Source organism: Rhinopithecus roxellana, chromosome 15, assembly GCF_007565055.1.
Source record: "Rhinopithecus roxellana isolate Shanxi Qingling chromosome 15, ASM756505v1, whole genome shotgun sequence".
Taxonomy (NCBI): Eukaryota; Metazoa; Chordata; class Mammalia; order Primates; family Cercopithecidae; genus Rhinopithecus; species Rhinopithecus roxellana.
Window position 1 is genome coordinate 111,729,124 of NC_044563.1, and position 22,488 is coordinate 111,751,611.

The 22,488-nt window shown below is 37.9% G+C and overlaps 1 protein-coding gene across 1 annotated transcript in view; it reads left to right on the forward strand.

Moving 5' to 3' along the window:
* The window catches only part of CCDC73 (coiled-coil domain containing 73), a 151,701-nt gene that overhangs the window by 44,895 nt on the left and 84,318 nt on the right, over window positions 1-22,488 (forward strand). Inside the window, 3 exon segments of the mRNA XM_030917797.1 lie at window positions 9,159-9,230; window positions 11,864-11,899; window positions 12,864-12,938. Coding sequence (XP_030773657.1) covers window positions 9,159-9,230; window positions 11,864-11,899; window positions 12,864-12,938 — 183 coding nt within the window.

Sequence of the window (22,488 nt, forward strand, 5' to 3'; positions counted from 1 at the left end):
TTAACTATGTTTACTACAGGCTGTGCAGTAGATCTCAAACTTATTCTTCCCATCTAACTGGAACTTTGTACCCCTTGATCAACATCTCCCTTCCCTCCACCCCAGACCTCTACCTCCCCAGCTTCTTGTAACCACCATTCTACTCTCAACTTGTATAAGTTTGACTTTTTTAGTTTGCATATATAAGTGAGATCATGTGTTATCTTCCTGTTAGTAGACTTTCAGATATTACAGCACTGGGTGAAAATGTGTAGGGGAGAAAGTAATAAAAGTTCATAGGAGGTGAACCTGCTTGCTGAGAAATGTGTTTTTAGTAAATAACAAGGATTGCACAGCATGAGGTATCATGAAGTCTAAATAAATCTTTAAACCACATTAGTAGAAGCCTCTACTAGTTTGACAGCTGCTAATACTGCCCTTGATAAGGAGTTGGCTTTTGCCACTAGGTCTAAGGGAAGACTGTAATAAGCAATTAGACCCTGATGACTACCATGGTGTTCTGTTAGAGCATTAAGGGCTTGTCTATACTGCTCAGGTACAAATAGGTAGAAAGCTTTATGACAGTTGGAAGACCCAGAAAGGGGCGCTGTTAAGGTTTTTGTTTTTGTTTTTTTTCAATAGGTTTTTAGGGAGCAGGTAGTGTTTAGTTACATGAATAAGTTATTTAGTGGTCATTTCCAAGATTTTGGTGCACCCATCACCCGAAAAGTATATGCTGTACCCAGTGTGTGTATTCTTTTATCCCTCACCCCTCTCCCATCCTTTCCCCTGATTCTGCAAAGTCTAGTGTATTTTTCTTAGGCCTTTCTGTCCTCATAGCTTAGCTCTCTCTTTTAAGTGAGAACATACAACGTTTGATTTTCCATTCCTGAGTTACTTCACTTAGAATAAAGTCTCCAATTTCATCCAGGTTGCTGTGAATGCCATTATTGCGTTCCTTTGTATGGCTGAGTAGTATTCTGTGGTGTGTATATACCGTATTTTCTTTATCCACTTGTTGATTGATGGGCGTTTGGACTGGTTCCATATTTTTGCAATTGCAAATTGTGCAGCTATAAACCTGGATGTACAAGTATCCTTTTTGTATAATGACTTCTTTTCCTCCAGGTCGATACCTAGTAGTGGGATTGCTGGATCAAATGTTAGATCTACTTTTAGTTCTTTAAGGAATATCCACACTGTTTTCCATAGTGGTTGTACAAGTTTACATTCCTACAAGCAGTGTAAAAGTGTTCCCTTTTCACCACCTCCACACCAACATCTATTATTTTTTAATTTTTTGATTATGGCCATTCTTGTAGGAGTAAGGTAGTATCACATGATGGTTTTGATTTGCATTTCCCTGATCATTAGTGATGTTGAGCATTTTTCCATATGCTTGTTGACCATTTGCATGTCTTTTTTTTTTTTAAGACTCCGGATATTGTCCTTTGTCAGATGTATAGATTGTGAAGATTTTCTCCCACTCTGTGGGTTGTCTTTTAACTCTGCTGATTATTTCTTTTGCTGTGCAGAATCTTTTTAGTTTAATTAAGTCCCATCTATTTATCTTTGTTTTTGTTGCATTTGCTTTGGGTACTTGGTCATGAAATAGATGGCAACACAATAATAGTGGGGGACTTTAATACTCCACTGACAATGCTAGACAAGTCATCCAGACAGAAAGCCAACAAAGAAACAATGGACTTAAACTGTACCCTAGAACAAATGGACTTAACATATATTTACAGAACATTCTACCCAGCAACTGCAGAATATGCATTCTGTTCATCAGTATATGGAACATTCTCCAAGAAAGACCATACGATAGGCCACAAAACAAGTCTCAGTAAGTTTAAGAAAATCAACATTATATTAAGTACTCTCTCAGACCACAGTGGAATAAAAGTGGAAATCAACTCCAGAAGGAACCCTCAAAACCATACAAATACATGGAAATTAAATAACCGGCTCCTGAATGATTGTTGGGTCAACAATGAAATCAAGATGGAAATTTAAAAATTATTTGAACTGAATGAAGTTAGTGACACAACCTATCAAAACGTCTGGGGTACAGCAGAAGTAGTGCTAAGAGGAAACTTCATAGCATTGAATGTCTATATCAAAAAGTCTGAAATAGCATATACAGACAATCTAAGGTCACACCTCACGGAACTGGAGAAACAAGAATAATCCAAACCCAGTAGAGGAAAATAAATAACAAAGATCAGAACAGAACTTAATGAAATTGAAACAAGAAAAACAATACAAAAGATAAATGAAACAAAAAGCTGGTTCTTTGGAAAGATAAATAAAATTGATAAGTGAGATTAACCAAGAAAAGAGAGAAGATCCAAATAAGCTCAACTAGAAATGAAACAGGTGATACTACAACTGATACCACAGAAATACAAAAGATTATTCAAGGCTGCTATGAACACCTTTATGTGCATAAACTAGAAAACCTAGAGGAGATGGATAAATTCCTGGAAATATACAAACCTGCTAGATTAAACCAGGAAGATATAGAAACTCTGAACAGACCAATAACAAGCAGTTAGATTGAAGTGGTAATAAAAAAAATTGTCAACAAAAAAAGTCTAGGACCAGACAGATTCACAGCTGAATTCTGTTAGACATTCAAAGAAGAATTGGTACCAATCCTGCTGACACTATTTCAAAAGAGAAAGAGGGAATCCTCCCTTAATCATTCTGTGAAGCCAGTATCACCCTAATACCAAAACCAGGGAAGGACATAACAAACAAACAAAAAAACCTGCAGACCAATATTCCTGATGAACATAGACACAAAAATCCTCAACAAAATACTAGTGATCCAAATCCAATAGCAGGCTGCACACGGTGGCTCATGCCTGTAATCCCAACACCTTGGGAGGCCAAGGTGGTGCATCACCTGAGGTCAGGAGTTTGAGACCAGCCTGGACAACATGGCAACACCCTGTCTCTACTAAAAATACAAAAATTAGCCACACTTGGTGGCATGCACCTGCAGTCCCAGCTACTTGGGAGGCTGAGACAGGAATCACTTGAACCTGGGAGATGGAGGTTGCAGTGAGCCAAGATCACATCACTGCACTCTAGGCTGGGCAACAGAGTAAGACTCCATCTCAAAAACAAACAAAAAACAAATCCAACAGCATATCAAAAATATAATCCACCATGATCAAGTAGGTTTCATACAAGGAATGCAGGGATAGTTTAACTGACATAAGTCAACAAATGTCATATATCACATAAACAGAATTAAAAAGAAAAATCACATGATCATCTCAATAGACACAGAAAAAGTATTTGGCAAAATCCGGCATCCCTTTATGATTAAAACCCTCAGCAAAATCATCATAGAAGGGACATACGTTAAGGTAATAAAAGCCATCTATGACAAACCCATAGCCAACATTATACTGAGCAGGCAGAAGTTGAAAACACTCCCTCTGAGAACTGGAACAAGACGAGGATGCCCATTTTCACCACTTCTGTTCAACATAGTACTAGAAGTTCCTAGCCAGAGGAATCAGACAAAAGAAAGAAAGGGCATACAAACTGGTAAAGAGAAAGTCAAACTGTCACTGTTTGTGGATAATATGGTCGTATACCTAGAAAACCCTAAAGACTCATTCAAAAAGCTCCTAGAACTGGCAAATGAATTCAACAAAGTTTCAGGATACAAAATTAACGTACACAAATCAGTAGCTCTGCTTCACACCAACAGCAGTCAAGCGAGAGTCAAATTAAAAACTCAACCCCTTTTACAATAGCTGCAAAACAAACAACAACAACCAAAAAAAAAAAAGTAGGATTATACCTAACCAAGAAGATGAAAGACCTCTACAAGGAAAACTATAAAACACCACTGAAAGAAATAACAGATGACATAAACAAATGGAAACACATCCTATGCTCATGGATGACTAGAATCAATATTGTGAAAATGATCACATTGCCAAAAGCAATCTACAAATTCAATGCAATTTCCATCAGAATCCAGCATCATTCTTCACAGAACTAGAAAAACTAATTGTAAAATTCATAAAGAACCAAAAAAGAGCCTGCATAGCCAAAGCAAGACTAAGCAAAAAGAACAAATCTGGAGACATCACATGACCTGACTTCAAATTATTCTACAAGGCCATAGTCAGCAAAACAGCATGATACTGGTATAAAAATAGGCACATAGATCAATGGAACAGAATAGAGAACCCAGAAATAAACCCAAATACTTACAGCCAACTGGAGAAAGGACATCCTTTTCAACAAGTGGTGCTGGGATAATTGGCAAGCCACATGTAAAAGAATGATGTTGGAACTTCATCTCTTACCTTAATAAAAATCAACTCGAGATGGATCAAAGGCTTAAATCTAAGACCTGAAACCATACAAATTATAGAATAACCATAAAAATTCTGGAAAACCCCTTCTAGACATTGGCTTAGGCAAAGACTTCATGACAAGAACCCAAAGTTACTTTTAAGCCACAAAATTCTTGTTCATGTTTAAGTTCCTGAGGGAGATGTTCCATTATTGAGCACGTAAATTATATAGAGGTGGGGTGATTTCAGAAATGTTTGGAACCTATTGTCTGAAGTAACCAGTGAAACCCAGAAAAATTCTTAATTGTCTCTTAGTAACCAGCCTTGGAAGTATTGAATGGTTTATAATTCATCAGGAGTGATACATTTACCCTCTTGAGATTAGTCATACCCTAAATAATGTGCTTTGTTCTGACAAACTTCTAAACTTTTTTTGGAATTTTCATGACCTTGCTAAAACAGTAAGTTGATAAATGGAATCAGTCTTACAACTCTCCTCATCTTCAGAACATAGAAAATACTTGTCCCCATTATTACACAAGTATAGTGTTACAGGTAAATTTAATATCCTTAAAGTTCCTCAGTAAAATCCCTGAGGCATCACTGTCCAGGTAAATTTTTTACTTTCCCAGGAAAAAACTAATTAGGTGTTGACTATCTTGATCTAAAGCGATACTGTAGAAAGTGCAACACATATCTATAGTGGTTAAAAAAAAAAAGTAGCTTTGGGTAGCACTGAAGTTAAAATAGTACTTGGGCTCAGTACTATAAAGAAATGTTTATTTTATTTATGGTCTTAGGTCTTGAACAAATCTTTATCCTCATTCATTGGGTTTTTTGACTGGGAAACAACATTGTTTAAAGACTGACTTATTTTTACTGTGCCTATTTTTATACCAGTCATACTCATAAGGTATGACTCTTCTTTTCTCTATTAGGCCTTTGGACTATTGGCTTTAGTTCTTCTTTAGTATTTGGTTTTAGAGGTATTTTGTAAACTTAGGTAGAGGTTTAGATAGGTGGATCTGAACCTTACTGCCGATATCAGTAAAACTTTTTGCCCACAAAGGTGCCACTTCATGGAGATCTTCACTTTGGTTTGATCATACACAAAGTTACCAGTAAGTCAATATCCAAATTAGCTATGATCTGATTATGACCAGGAAAGTCATCAGGAATCTGAGGGGGAAAAAAAAAGAAAAAAAAAAGCAAGAGAGAACTTAATTTTGCAATTCTGTTTACATAATAGATCCCTATCTTTTAATTTGATGGGCATGGATGTCATAAAGGAAAATAATATTTCTCATTTGGGGATCTGAGGTTAGCATTTAACAGGCTGAAACAGGGAGAATATCTGTGGATTATTTGAGATACCCCTGTCTGAGTAGCTCATTGACTCCAAGGGAGAGGTTACTTTTAATATTTAGAGAAATTTCTCTTTGCAAGTTTGAGAATAAAATGAGAAATTGAATACACGATTTCTCCCCATAGCAGTGTCATTGATTTGCTCACTGATTGTTTCCTTTATTTTCTTGGCTAGACCATGACAATTATTTTTCTAATGTACTTTATGCATATAAGTATTTATAGGTGTCTTACCAAGAGGCACCCTCCTCTAGTGCTTGATGACTATAGTGGGAGCATTTAGTTATTTTATCTGTGAAGCCATTAGTTTATTTTATTTGTGTTCTAAGCCTTTTTTTGAAGTGGATTTGGAGATCTGCTAGTAGAGCTATTTACCATTACAAATTTGTTACATATTAAATTCCCTGCTTCTGTATTTAAGGCCGTTCACAAAAAGTGAGGAAAGAGCTGGAGGTCACATCTTCAGAATCTGCTCCTCAAGGAACCTATCCCTGAAGTCTCCAATGGACTCATTCTTTCCTTCTGTCCTTGCAGATGTGGTTAGAGTCAACTTTATTTTCACAGGAAGAACTTTGAGGATAGCCTCTGAAAGATTTAGTCAGACATCTACAGTTTTTCTAAATCTGCCTGGTTTCCTAAATGGTTTGAGACTTTTAAGTCATTCTTGGGATGTTCTCACTTTGCCTTTTTCATTCAGTTTTTTTTTTCAGCTGATATAGATCTGAGTACAGACAGTATTATTTTTTAAAATTAGCTATGGGAATTATAATATTTTTAATTACTAACTGCAGAAAAACAAAGTTGTATGAGAATAAAAATGTAATCATGGCATACTGTGTGACTCAATATTACATAATAATTACATAGTCATAACAGTGTAAATACTGACTATTAATTTAAGCCAATTTTGATATAACTCTGTTGGAAGAATAGGGGAGGAGCTGTGGGGTAATAGTTGTATAAGAAAGTTAAACTTCCAACTATCATAATAGTGTCACAGGATCCTTTGGGTGTCACTTCACAAGCCAAAAACCTCTGTGGCTGGCGGTGTCTCTGCTTGAGTTTTGTTCACCAGTGTCTGGATGAGGGGAATGTGGTGGTGCCCAAAAGCTTGGAGATGCTAGGAACTGCAGAGTCCCAAAGCATCACAGCTCTCGCTTGGGGAGCCCTGAGGTCTGTGCTCACAGAAGGGCTCCCTCTCTTCCTCTAGTCACCTGCAGTGTGGCAAGCAATGGGGAGTGTTTCGGCCTGTTTGTGTTACAGCTATTTCAGTCCTGCTGCCCTGCTTTGGCCCGCAGTTCCTGGGCTGGCCTAGCCAGCACTGGCAAAGGCTGGGGAGCTATAGTGTTACAGCCCTTTTAGCTCCCACCTGCAGCTTGGCAAGCCCGCCAGGAAAGTGTTACAGCTTCTTTGGCTCCTGCCGTCTGGTGGGTTCTGAGTTCTTGTCCCATGTCTAGGAAGAATGAGGTTACACTGACAACTGGAGGGTGAGCAAGGCAGAGAAGAACTTTATTGGGTGACCAAACAGCTCTCAGTGGACAGGAAACCTGAAATGGGCAGCTCCTTTCTGCAGGCAGGTAGTGCAGATAAGTGTCTGAGTCTGACTGTTTTTATGGGGTCAGAGTGGAGGAAGTGTGTGCTGATTGGCCCATGGGTGGGTCCAGAAAATACCACTTGATTGGCCAAAGGCATCAAGAAAGTTCTCACTCCCCTGCCACCACTTCACCTGGAACTGGCAGCCCTGGTCCCCAGGCTTCAGGCCATCTGTGGCTTGAAGGTGGGGTTTCACTGGGGACATCCCTTCCTGTCTAGGGGCACCTCCTGTCACCATCAACATGCTGTTTGTAGCACCCAGGCTGTCCATCCCAAGGGGTACCCGCGGGCCCACGCTGAGCCACCCTGAGCCCTCTGGCCTCCCTCCTGTGTTCATTGGTGCCCTAAGTTTCACCCTCAGAAGCAGCTTCCAGAGGGAGCCAAGGCAGCCAGGGTCTGGTATGATTCCATTTCTTTTTTCCTTCTTGCACTGCCCCAAGTGTGCATATACCTGTCCTGGTTGCGACAGTGCCCAGGCTCGGCTATCAGGACATGTCCACAACTTTGCTCCACAGTGGAGCAGACATGGAGAGCAGGGAGAGGCCAGGGAGTGGAAACAGGTACTTTAAGCTTCAGCTTCAAGGGGGCTTCCCCTACCTGCCACCCACCACACAGAGAGTGCAGAGTGCAGGGATACCAGGGTTTAGAGCTGTGGCCGGACAGCTGTAGCTGCACCTGAGAGCATGGGCTCCTGCCCCGCCAACTTAGTAGGGTGCAGGGCTCCTGCTGGGATCACCTGTTCCCAGCCCCAAATGACTTCGCAGAGCCGTAGCCCTGGCTGCATCTCCCTTGCTGCAGCTGGCATCCTCACAACGGTGGCTCCAGATGGGCCACTACTGTCATCAATAAGAGGTCAAAAGATAAACTTTTTAAATTGCTAACTCAATGTATTATTTAGAAATCTGGAGCAAACAGGAGAAAAATTTGAAAGTGGTTGCCACTTTTAGACCTAATTTTTAAATGATGAGAATTATTAACTTTGATAAAAATAGAAGAACGTTAAAGTCATCTAGAATAGAAAGAACCAAACATGCAACTTCCACCAAAAAGGTGGGAGAAGGAGAAAAAAAGAAATGGAATCATATATAGATTTTTTTTCAGAAATTCTCTGTGGTAGTTTTGGTTTGTAAAAAATTATTCCAATGAACTTAAAGGTGTATATGATGCCAGGTAAGCATTTCTGCTTAGATCATAAAACTGGTTTTTGTTGTTATTGTTGTTGTTTTTGAAACTCTAAGACAATAGTCTGTTTGTATACTAGGACTGTTAATTTGTTAATTTTAATTACTTTTGGTTAAAAGATATTTTTCTTAGAGAACGCTTTGGAGCAAATAACGTCCAAAGTTTAAAAATTTTAGAAGCAATGTGTTTTTTTTCCATGAAAAAAGCAACATAAAGCAAAATGCTTATGTGATGATTCTATGACAATTAAAAAACTATAAAATTGGGCCAGGTACAGTGGCTCATGCCTGTGATCCCAGCATCTTGGAAGGCCGAAGTGGGTGGATCACTTGAGTCCAGGAGTTTGAGACTAGCCTGTGCAACACGGCAAAACCCTGTCTCTACAAAAAATACAAAAATTAGCCGGGCATGGTGGCAGACATCTGTAATACCAGCTACTAGAGAGGCTGAGGCAGGAGAATCACCTGAGCCCGGGAAGGTAGAGGCTGCAGTGAGCTGTGATTGTGTCACTGCATTCCAGCCTGGGCAACAGAGTGAGACCCTGTCTCAAAAAATAATCATAAAATTGGTTTAAAGTGGAATTCCAGGAGCACAAAATAATATATGTAAAAGGTCTGGTTAACTTTAAATTGTGAACCCAGTTAAGATTTAAAGCTGAAAGAGAGTTGCTAGAATGTATATTTTAACTTGTCATAATTTTTAAAACAGGAAACTCTTCAGAATCAAAAGGAAACATTGGCAGAGCAACACAAGGAAGCAATGGCAGTTTTTAAAAAGCAGGTAATTTCATAAGGATAGACAAATACTACCATTTTAAATATTGCATTTCCTCCCCCTCCCATGAATATTATGGCAAGCTGTTCTCCATACTCACCAAAGACAAAAAGGAGAACAAGGTATTATGGGAAGTAGGAAATGAATAAAATAATTTTAATCACAACTGACAATAAAATGTAAAGTAGTAGAATGAGTTTGTTAAGGAGGGAAATTGGGAAAACTATTTTGTTGGAGATGGAGATATATTTTCATCTGTCCTAAATAATTTAGGTGAGTGGGATGTGTGTGTTGTTCTTTCTTTCCCCTTTCCTCTTTCTTTTAGTAGAACTTCCTAGGCTCTTGCCTCTTCCGTAGTACCCTTTTACCAAAGTAGAGTTATAACATTATGATCAAAATCTGAGATGCAAGTAGGGAGATGTCAAGGATTAGAAGAGATGATTATTATGCACTGTAGCCTCCATAAATATCAATCATCAGTAACTAATAGTAGTATGAAAATGAGAAAAAAATCAAGACATAAATCACTGTACATACCTTCAGCTAATTTGAATTCTGTAGCTCTTCTTGACTAAAATTTCTCTTCAGTTCCTAGTAAGAAAATATTGTAATAGTTTAAGAAAATGTGCTCATGTAAAATATCCTCTGAAAATTTCCTTATCTCTATCTCACATCATTATTTTTTCTTCATTTTTCCTTTCCTGTATTTATCTTCATCTTTATAATACAGTGTGTGTAGATGTATGAATTTTTTTAAGCAAATGACTTTCTTCCTTTAATCTGAGCTAGGCCTAACCAAGGTTATGGGAGTTTTACTTGAAGGTTAGGGAAGCAAAAGCCCAAAGTGTAGCATAGTATTCTCTAGGAAAGAGCAAGTCCACATCTCTGCTGTCACAAAGGACTTTAGGCAAGATAAGGATACTCAGATATCTGAAGGGTAGAGGAGAAAGTGCTCTTGGGTTCTTTGTTTTTTAATTTGTGTGTGTGTGTGTGTGTGTGTGTGTTTAAAGAAAGGGATCTTGAATGTGAGGAGTGTGAAAAAGGAAATAGGAGGCCAGGCACGGTGGCTCTTGCCTGTAATCCCAGCACCTTGGGAGGCCAAGGCGGGCAGATCACAAGGTCAAGAGTTCCAGACCAGCCTGGCCAATATGGTGAAACTCTGTCTCTACTAAAAACACAAAAATTAGCCGGGCATGGTGGCCGGAGCCTGTAATCCCAGCTACTTGGGAGGCTGAGGTAGGAGAATTGCTTGAACCCAGGAGGCGGAGGTTGCAATGAGCTGAGACCACACCATTGCAGTACAACCTGGGTGACAGAGCAAGACTCTGTCTCAAAATAAATAAATAAATAAATAAATAAATATTTCAGCTGGGCGCGGTGGCTCATGCCTGTAATCCCAGCACTTTGGGAGACCAAGGCGGGCGGATCACGAGGTCAGGAGATCGAGACCATCCTGGCTAACACGGTGAAACCCCGTCTCTACTGAAAATACAAAAGAAAAAATTAGCCGGGCGTGGTGGCGGGCGCCTGTAGTCCCATCTACTCGGGAGTCTGAGGCAGGAGAATGGTGTGAACCCGGGAGGCAGAACTTGCAGTAAGCCGAGATCGCGCCACTGCACTCCAGCCTGGGCGACAGAGCAAGACTACGTCTCACAAAAAAAAAAAAAGAAAAAGGAAATAGGGAATTTCCTAAGAAAAATTTCATTTCTTGAAAATTTTGCCTAATACTCTTGTGTTGCTTAGAGTATTTCATAATTTTCCTTTGGTGTGTGTACTTTAGTTTTTCTGTTCTAAAATGTCATTATTTTTATTTATTTATTTAGAGACAGTCTCGCCCTGTAGCCCAGGCTGGAGTGCAGTAGCGTGATCTCAGCTCACTGCAATCTCCACCTCCAGGACTCAAACGATCCTCCCACCTCCCAAGTAGCTGGGACTTTTTGTCAAGGAAGTCTCACTATACTGCCCGGGCTGGTCTCAAAACTCTTGGGCTCAAGCAATTCTCTCGCCTCAGCTTCCCAAAGTATTGGGTTTACAGGCATGAACTACCACGCCTGGCCTTTAAAATGTTATTATTTTTTTAAACAGGTCCTAATTTGTTAGGCTGCACAAATTTTTGAACATAAATACTGTCAATGATAATACAAATGTTACTGATTTATAAAATTGTACCTTTGGAAAATGATAAAAGCTGTGATTTAGGAGTGGATGGCAAAATATTCAGACATTTAAGAAAAACTTCTGGAGGAAAAAACAAAACTTTCAAGGATAATTGGTGTCTCTGATCAGTTTGATTAAATTGCTAATTTTGAACTGGGTGTAGTGGTGTGTGCCTCTAGTCTCAGCTACTTGGGAGGCTGAGGTGGGAGATCCCTTGAGCCCTGGAGTTGGAGTACAGCCTGGGCAACATAGCAAGACCTCATCTCAAATAAATAAATACAAAGTTCATTTACTTTAGTGACTGGCTTTTTTTCTCGTTTTATATCATTATTATTTATTTTCCGAATCTGAAAATAACGTTCACATTATTTCCATTTCAAACAATATAGATACATAAAGTGTTTCTTTAGTCTCAGTGACCAGTGTAGATCACTGTTAACAGTTTATCTCCCTTTATTTTAATTTTTAAAATTGTTTATCAGTTGCAAATGAAGATGTATGCTCTGGAAGAAGAAAAGGTATTTATAATTTTTAAAAAAATTTCTATCTATTAAAAGGTATTTATTTTTACAAAATAATTTAAAACATAGCTAAATGCCTTTTATTATCTGTTGTTTACCATAAGAGAAAAGAGCATTAGTAACAAACTAATGGAGGTGGTTAACTGCTTAAAATCTTAGAAAGGACTGAAGATATAATCATGTTACTTCACTTCCGTCATTTTACGGTTCAGAATACAGAGGCCTAACAAGACTAAATGACTTGCCAAAGGTCTCACTTTGAAGTGGCAAAATTGGGACTAGAACCCAGACCTCTTCAGGTCCCAAATTAATGTTCTTACCATTCTACTGCAGTGTTTCTATTAACCATGGTATGTTTTTAGTGCTTTTTCACTGGAATTACTGTCTTTAAAAAATATGGAAATGACTTGCAACTGGGTGCAGACCAACTGGCAAAGGGGATAAAGCTCCAACAAACCTAGAAATTTATCTGACATTAAATATTTTCTCTAGCTATTTAATAGTTAATACATGTTTTTATTATCTCAATGAACATACCGTTAGTAATAATCACTTATAGTTTATTTTTAGCCAAAGATCTTCTGTAAAAAATTCTCCCATATTTTTATATTCATTAGACAAATGCATCTGTATCTTATTAATTAGAATGTATTTATTCTAGTTGTATGAATTAAGTAATTATAAAGTGTCTGTAAGTTCTTGGGTAGGATGCTCTACTGATAAAATGATTTGTCATTATAATAAGATATTCTATTTCATGATCATTGTAACCATATAAAGGTCTTATTGTAATTTTATATTTTGAAATCATTAGAAGTGTAATTTGTCGCACAGATAGAAGGTTAAAGCCTGTGAAATATTTGGTTTAAAATAGAGATTTTCATTCTTGAGCTCTTATATTTTACCCTTTTGTATTATCATTTACATTGGAAAGTACTGAAATACAGTTTTTTACTTAAAGGGAAAATATCAGCTTGCTACAGAAATAAAGGAAAAAGAAATAGAAGGATTGAAGGAAACATTAAAAGCACTACAGGTAAAAATAAGTATGTACTGTTTAAAAAGTAGTTTGGTATTTTAGCATTGTATCAGTAAAATGCCTTTAGATATGTAAGCTACAAAGAAAAGCTGACAGAAATTTATATTTAATGTATTACATAATTTAATACTTTTTCCTGAGAGCCTTGTTTTAAAATTAGGAGTTTTGCTTTACCATATTTTACTTTAAAAAGAAATATTAAAATAATTTTTAGTATGTCTTATTAATATAGTTAAGTAGATGCATTTTTAACATTTTATACATAAGGAAAATGAGTAAGGCATATATATTGTAACTGACTTACCCATGGTCCTTAAAAATTAAAATAGATAGAATTTTTACTATGTGCTAAGTACTGTGCTTATTTTCTACAAATACAAAAACTAAGAAAACATTACGTTTGTCCTTAAGTTGTTCATAGTCTCTTAGAGAATACAGAAGTATTTAACTAATGATGATTCATTCAATATATATTGAGGGTCTACTATGTACAAACACTTTACTCAGCATTGAGGATACAGCAATGATAAACAAGACAAAAATCTCTGCCCTTGTGAAGCTTAGCCTAGTGGGGAAGACACAAAGTAAAATGAAGTAATTAGTGGAATAATGATTGTTGGGAAGACGATATTCATGCAATTTCAAACAGATAACATTAATTACAAAGAGCAAAATGTATTTGTACATTAGAAGGATCCTGAAGGTCACCACTTTAATCAAGTGATCAAGTCTAGCAGTGTTAATGATACAGCTTTTCCGTGGATCCACTGTTATTATGCAATAAGGAGGACCGAACTTCACCTATGTAATTTTCTTGCCAAAAATATTATTTGAAATCTAATTATGATGAAACAATTGACACAATCACAATGTGTGGCACATTCTATAAGACATCTAGGCTGGACTCAGAAAACTTCATTGTTAAACAAGGAAACAATAGACACTGGGGCCTACTTGAGCATGGAGGATTGGGAGGAAGGTGAGAATCAAAAAAGGACCTATTGGGTTCTGTGCTTATTACCTGGGTGGTAAAATCATCTGTACAACCAACCCCCGTGACATGCAATTTACCTATATACAGACCTGCATATGTACCCTTGAACCTAAAAGTTCAAACCAAAACAAAACAAAAAAAACTTCAGTGTCATGAAAAAAGAAAGGGGAGCTACTTTTGATTAAAATAATAGAGGCCAAGGCAGCAGATCACTTGAAGTCAGGAGTTGGAAACCAGCCTGGCCAACATGGTGAAACCCTGTCTCTACCAAAAATACAAAAATTAGCCAGGCATGGTAGCGGGCACCTGTAGTGCCAGCTGCTCAGGAGGCTGAGGCAGGAGAATCGCTTGAATCTGGGAGGCAGAGATTGCAGTGAGCGGAGATCACGTCACTACACTCCAGCCTGGGTGACAGAGCGAGACTCCATCTCAAAAAAAAAAAAAGAATATGTAATATGTGAACTTTCACTGGATCCTGGATCAAGAATAAAACCAGCCATAAAAAATTGGAGAGGGCAATTGGGATATTTGAATATGACCATATATTAGATTATATTATTGAATTATTTTCCTAGGTATAATAATATAGTAATGTCCTAGGTATAATATTATCCTAGGCATAATATTATGGTTATATAAAAGAAAGTTCTTATTCTTAGAAAATATATGATGAAGTATTTAGGGTGAAATCACCTATTAGCTGCAACTTACTTTCAGATAGTTCAGAAAAAAACGAAAAGTATGTGTATATATAAACACAAAGAAAAGTATGGAAAAATGTTAACATACATCCTAGGCTGGGTGTGGTGGCTCATGCTTGTAATCCCAGCATTTTGGGAAGCTGAGACTGGAGGACTGCATAAGCCCATGAGTTCGAGACCAGCCTGGGTAACATAGGGAGATCCTGTCTCTATAAAAAATTGAAAAAAAAATTAGCTGGGTGTGGTAGTGAGCACCTGTAGTCTTAGCTACTCCAGAGGCTGAGGTGGAAGAATTGCTTGAGCCTACAAGGTTGAGGCTGCTGTGAGCCATGATCAGGCCACTACACTCTGTTTCAAAAAAAAAAAAAAAATCCTTGTGTTTTTTTTTATCAACAAAAAAGTAGTGATCAGAAACTCTAGGGAAAACATAACTACATGAGAAAGATATAAAGCAAGTTAAAATTTGGGATGGTTCTGAGCAATTGATGGAATGTAAGAAGAGAAGAGGCCCGGCATGGTGGCTCATGCCTGTAATCCCAGCATTTTGGGCGGACGAATTGCTTGAGCCCAGGAGTTCAAGACCAGCCTGGGCAACATGGTGAAACCGCGTCTGTACAAAAAAATATATACACAAAAATTAGCCAGATATCATGGTGCGTGGCTGTAGCTCCAGCTACATGGGAGGCTGAGGTAGGAGAATCGCTTCAACCCAGAAGGTTGAGGCTGCATTGACCTGTGATTGCACCATTACACTCCAGCCTGGGTGACAGAGTGAGACCCTGTCTCAAAAAAAAAAAAGATATGTAGGTCTTGAACGTAGCAAAAAAGAGAAGATACTTAGGTCCCGATCATAGTAAAATAGTTCTTTAAGTAGCACACTAGAACTATATAGAAGGAAATGTATTAGTACCCCCGTTAGACTCATGCATTAAATGCTACCTATATTGATTGTAATAATGTAAACACTGTTGGTTTCCATTTTTAGAATTAACCTGTAAATGAAGCATGGAAAACTTACTTATGGTTACCAAGTAAGACTTAAATATTATTAAGTTTGTTAATACAAAAATAATGATGTAGCAAGAAGTTGAGGTTGATATCCAGCAATAATCTTTCAAGCTGATGAAACAAGAAATAAAGGTCCAAGTTTACTATTTGAAGTTTACATAGCTATAAAATTTAGTCATTCTAACCATACCTCAGTTTGAAATGATACTAGTAGCTAAATGTTTTTTCTCATGATTTGGAAAAATAAAAAAAAAATTTTTAGAATTGAGAAAACAGAAATGACCATTGTAGCTAATGTAAAAACCCCTCTCTGTTTTCTTTTCATTTTTTCAAGTTTCAATTTTATTACAAGTTTTTAAATCTGGGACTAGTTTAAAAAAAAAAAATACAACAACTTAAACTCTTACTTCAGCCCAGGGTTTTTTTTTTTTTTTTTTTTTTTTTTACAACCAAACTAAAAATTACTACATGGGAACATCAATGCAACAAACAAGTAAAACTTTTAAACTCAAGCCACACACTTATAGTTAATAATCATGGTAAGGGACATTGCCAAAGAGCAACTGATGCCTCAGTGAAGTTTGAAAGAAACTCTACCTACTGTGAAGGCAGAGAAGAAAGAGGCAATCAATTCTGCTTCAAAGAAATCTGCATAGAAACGGAAAATGCTAATGCCTTTACCACAAGTGAAACTGCAAAGCCTCAACACATGCAACCCACTCTAGAGAGCACCAAATGTTAAATTGGAGCCAAGGTAGAACTGAACGTTTAATTTCCAGCTATGTAATTTGCTGAGCGTAACACTACAGGTGTGGAAACCAGCTATAGGCAAGCTTTTATTTTTTTTTTGAGATGGAGTCTCACTGTGTTGCCCAGGCTGGAGTACAGTGGCACACCCGGCTCATTGCAATTTCTACCTCCTGGGTTCAAGCAATTCTCCTGCCTCAGCCTCCCATGTAGCTGTGATTACAGGCACCTGCTACCATGCCCAGCTAATTTTTGTATTTTTAGGAGCGATGGGGTTTTGCCACATTGGCCACGCTGGTCTCGTACTCCTAACCTCAAGTGATCCACCCACCTTGGCTTCCCAAAGTGCTGGGATTACAGGCGTGAGCCACCACACCCGGAGAGCAAGCTCTTTTAAAAACATGAACTTTATGCACCATAAATTCCAAAACAGAACACTTCTGCATTACTGTTTGAGTTTCAGAAGGGCACCACAAGGCATCAGGGTCTTTGAAAGTCACTCACGGCAACAGTTGCATCTTCCCAGCCTTGGTAGCCCCCTTTCACAGTTCTCTAACCTCTGGACACACTGCAGTACACCACTTTGTGGAATGACTTCTGACATTAAATCCAGTCATGGCCTAAGTGACATGAGGCACCTAATTTTTTTTATAGTCTCTGGAACTGGTCATACTTACATCTTTTGCCTAATTTTTTTTCTTGGTATATCTTGAAAAATATTACATTTTTCCTACTAAAAAGTCAGTAAGAGAATATGTTCATTTTGCTTAAGTACTTTGTTCTTTTAACATTCCTTCTTGGCCGGGCGCGGTGGCTCAAGCTTGTAATCCCAGCACTTTGGAAGGCCGAGACGGGCGGATCACGAGGTCAGGAGATTGAGACCATCCTGGCTAACATGGTGAAACCCCATCTCTACTAAAAAATACAAAAAACTAGCCGGGCGCGGTGGCGGGCGCCTGTAGTCCCAGCTACTCGGGAGGCTGAGGCAGGAGAATGGCATAAACCCGGGAGGCGGAGCTTGCAGTGAGCAGAGATGGCGCCACTGCACTCCAGCCTGGGCGACAGAGCGAGACTCTGTCTCAAAAAAAAAAAAAAAAAATTCCTTCGTAAATTGTTTTGTTGTCATTCATACATACTTAATTATCTGGATAATATAGAGTATTTTTTTATTTGTTTATTTTTTTAAATTATACTTTAAATTCTAGGGTACATGTGCACAATGTGTAGGTTTGTTAAATAGGCATACGTGTGCCATGTTGGTTTGCTGTACCCATTAACTCATCATTTAAATTGGGTATTTCTCCTAATGCAACCCCCCTCCACCTCCCCACCACATGACATACCCTGGTGTATGATGTTCTCTTCTCTGTGTCCAAGTGTTCTCATTGTTCAATTCCTACCTATAAATGAGAACATGCGCTGTTTGGTTTTCTGTCCTTGAGATAGTTTGCTCAGAATGGTGGTTTCCAGCTTCATCTATGTCCCTGCAAAGGACATGAACTCATCCTTTTTTATGGCTGCATAGTATTCCATGGTGTATATGTGCCGCATTTTCTTAATCCAGTCTATCGTTGATGGACATTTGGGTTGGTTCCAAGTCTTTGCTATGTGAATAGTGCCACAATAAACATACGTGTGCATGTGTCTTTATAGTAGTATGATTTATAATCCTTTGGGTATATAGCCAGTAACTGGGATGACTGGGTCAAATGGTATTTCTAGTACTAGATCCTTGAGGAATTGCCACACTGTCTTCCACAATGGTTGAACTAATTTACACTCCCACCAACAGTGTAAAAGCATTCCTATTTTGCCACAACCTCTCCAGCATCTGTTGTTTCCTGACTTTTTAATGATCACTATTCTAACTGGTGTGAGATGATATTTCATTGTGGTTTTGATTTGCATTTCTCTGATGGCTAGTGATGATGAGCATTTTTTCATGTGTCTGCTGGCTGCATAAATGTCTTCTTTTGAGAAGTGTCTGTTCATATCCTTTGCCCACTTTTTGATGGGGTTATTTTTTTCTTGAAAATTTGTTTAAGTTCTTTGTAGATTCTGGATATTAGCCCTTTGTCAGATGGGTAGATTGCAAAACTTTTCTCCCATTCTATAGGTTACCTGTTCACTCTGATGGTAGTTTCTTTTGCTGTGTAGAAGCTTTTTAGTTTAATTAGATCCCATTTGTCAATTTTTACTTTTGTTGCCATTGCTTTTTGGTGTTTTAGTCATGAATTCCTTGCCCATGCCTATGTCCTGAATGGTATTGCCTAGCTTTTCTTCTAGGGTTTTTATGGTTTTAAGTCTAACATTTAAGTCTTTGATCCATCTTGAATTAATTTTTGTATAAGGTGTAAGGAAGGGATCCAGTTTCAGCTTTCTACATATGGCTAGCCGGTTTTCCCAGCACTATTTATTAAATAGGAAATCCTTTCCCCATTTCTTGTTTTTGTCAGGTTTTTCAAAGATCAGATGGTTGTAGATGTGTGGTATTATTTCTGAAGCCTCTGTTCTGTTCCATTAGTCTTTATATCTGTTTCAGTACCAGTACCATGCTGTTTTGGTTACTGTAGCCTTGTAGTATAGTTCGAAGTCAGGTAGCATGATACCTCCAGCTTTGTTCTTTTTACTTTGGATTATCTTGGCAATGAAGGTTCTGCTTTGGTTCCATATGAACTTTAAAGTAGTTTTTTCCAATTCTGTGAAGAAAGTCATTGGTAGCTTGATGGGGATGGCATTGAATCTATAAATTACCTTGGGCAGTATGGCCATTTTCACGATATTGATTCTTCCTATCCATGAGCTTGGAATGTTCTTCCATTTGTTTGTGTCCTCTTGTATTTCCTTGAGCAGTGGTTTGTAGTTCTCCTTGAAGAGTTCCTTCCCATCCCTTGTATGTTGGATTCTTAGGTATTTTATTCTCTTTGTAGCAATTGTGAATGGGAGTTCACTCATTATTTGGCTCTCTATCTGTTATTGATGTATAGGAATTCTTATGATTTTTGCACATTGATTTTGTATCCTGAGACTTTGCTGAAGTTGCTTATCAACTTAAGGAGATTTTGGGCTGAGACGATGGGTTTTTCTAAATATGTAATCATGTCATCTGCAAACAGGGACAATTTGACTTACTCTTTTCCTAATTGAACACCCTTTATTTCTTTCTATTGCCTGATTGCCCTGGCCAGAACTTCCAACACTATGTTGAATAGGAGTGGTGAGAGAGGGCATCCCTGTCTTGTGCCAGTTTTCAAAGGGAATGCTTCCAGTTTTTGCCCATTCGGTATGATATTGGCTGTGGGTTTGTCATAAATAACTCTTATTATTTTGAGATGCATTCCATCAATACCTAGTTTATTGAGAGTTTTTAGCATGAAGAGCTGTTGAATTTTGTCAAAGGCCTTTTCTGCGTCTATTGAGATAATCATGTGGTTTTTGTCTTTGGTTCTGTTTATATGATAGATTACGTTTATTGATTTGCATATGTTGAACCAGCCTTGCATCCCAGGGATGAAGGCCACTTGATCGTGGTGGATAAGCTTTTTGATGTGCTGCTGGATTCGGTTTGTCAGTGTCTTTTGAGGATTTTTGCATCGATGTTCATCAGGGATATTGGTCTAAAATTCTCTTTTTTTGTTGTGTCTCTGCCAGGCTTTGGTATCAGGATGATGCTTGCCTCATAAAATGAGTTAGGGATGATTCCCTATAGAGAGTATTTTCAACACAAAAGAAATTCCTTCATATGGCTGACTTTCTATGCAAGAGGCATAAGGATTTGCCTTATTCAACCCAGAACATAGTATAGGTATATGTATAGGGTACCTCATGGTCTGCTGAACATGATACATGAATAGAGTAGAGCAATGAAGATACTTGTGATTTCCCCCAACCCCCTAAATTGAAACTTAAGTAAAATTTCTGTTCAATTTAAGGATCTGATATAAATCCACTAGGCAAGGAAGCCTCTTAACCAACGTGTAGCATCTTCCCTCCCTCCTTTACTTTGGTAGTTACTACTTCTCTTTCTCCCTTTTTCCTTCATAAGATCATACTCTGGTATGTGCTAGGTACAGGAACAAGAAACCAGATAGTGCCCTCTCTTAATGGTGCTCATAGTCAAGAGACTCTACTTACTGAATTCTAACACAGAAAACAAAAATCATATTCCAAAAAGACTAATTATTTTTGCTTTAGTGGATTCTTTCAATGTGTTCCATTTCTATTTAAACATAGTACCATCTTAGTTCATTTCAAAGGGATGGGCTTAGAGCAGGGCAACCTTCCTACATCTAAATTACCTGACAAATAAAACTTTGTGTATGAAAACAGTATGCTTAGAGGGCTTAATAAAGACACTTTGCTGATTGTTCTGTAGATTTTAAGTAAACTGTTTCTGTCTATTAATGACTTATTACATAGTCCTGTGGTAAGATGCTTTCTTTCTCAGCTTCAGTTTTCCTTTAGGCAAAATGAAGAAATTGAACTCCATCAGCATTTCCCAAACAAGACCATTTTGTGAAACAGTGTCTGCATTCTCTACCCTAGATAATAGGAGTGAGGAAGTGGAGGAGAGGGCTCCATTCACGCTCCCAGAAGAGGCATGAATAAAGAGAGGATAGGTAGATGTCGTAAAACCCAGACTGGGAGGAATGGGATAGATGATCTTTAAGATATTCAGCTCCAAAGCTCTATTTTATTATTTTACTTCATTAAATATAAACTTACTTAATTTTATATATTATATTAATTCCTCTTATAGAACCGAAGGGATATTTAATATATAACATGTTATTTCTAGTTTTGAAGCTTAATTTTATTAGGCCATACCTAATCACATGGACAAAAGGAAATTAGATTTCTGGAGCTTTGAGTTTATACATTTATGCATGAGGAATTCTTAGATATTTGGGTAATTTTATAGTCTGGAGAAAGATAGAAGGAAATGTAATAAAAAAGCAAAGCTCTCAAAGTTGGGAAGGTAAAAAAGACATCCTTCTCAACAAATGGTACAGGAACAGCTGGACATCCATAGAAAAAAATGAATCTAGACACAGATTTACACAAAATTTAATTCAAAATGGAACACAGAGCAAAATGTAAAACACAAATCTAAAAATCTCCTAGAAGATAACATAGGGGAAAATCTAGATGACCGTGAGTTTGCTGATGACTTTTTTGATACAACACCAAAAGCATGATTTCTGAAAGAATTGATAAGCTGGACTTCATTAAAATTAAAAACTTTACCTACTCTGGCTTGTCAAGAGAATGAAAAGACAAGCCACAGAGTAGGAAAAAAAAATTTGCAAAAGACACCTCTGACAAAGGACAGCTATCCAAAATAACAAAGACCTCTTAAAACGGAACAATAAGAAAACAATCTGATTTCAAAATGGGCCAGAGATCTTAACAGACACCTCACCAAAGAAGATATACATACAGATGGCATATAAGTTTATGAAAAGATGCACCACATCATGTGTCATCAGGGAAATACAAATTAAAACAACAAAGATACAGTACTCACCAAATATATGACATTCTGGAAAAGGAAAAATGATGGAGGCGGTAAAAAAAAGTGGTTGTGGCCAGGCGCAGTGGCTAACACCTGTAATTCCAACACTTTGGGAGGCCGAGGCAGACAGATCACCTGAGGTCAGAAGTTTGACACCAGCCTGGCCAACGTGATGAAAACCCGTCTGTACTGAAAATACAAAAATTTGGTGGGGTGTGGTGGTGGGCACCTGTAGTCCCAACTACTTGGGAGGCTGAGGCAGGAGAATCGCTTGAAGCTGGAAGGTGGAGGTTACAGTGAGCCGAGATCGCACCATTGCACTCCAGCCTGGGGGACAAGAGCGAGACTCCATCTTGAAAGAAAAAAAAAAAAAGTGGTTTCCAGGGGTTGAAGGAGGGAGAGATAAAAAGGCAGAGTACAGAAGATTTTTATGGCAATAAAAATACTCTGTATGATACTGTAATGGTGGACACATGTCATATAGTTGTCCAAACTCATAGTATGTACAATACCAAGAATGAATTCTAATGTCAGCTGTGAACTTTGGGTGATAATGATGTCACTGTAGGTTCATTAATTGTA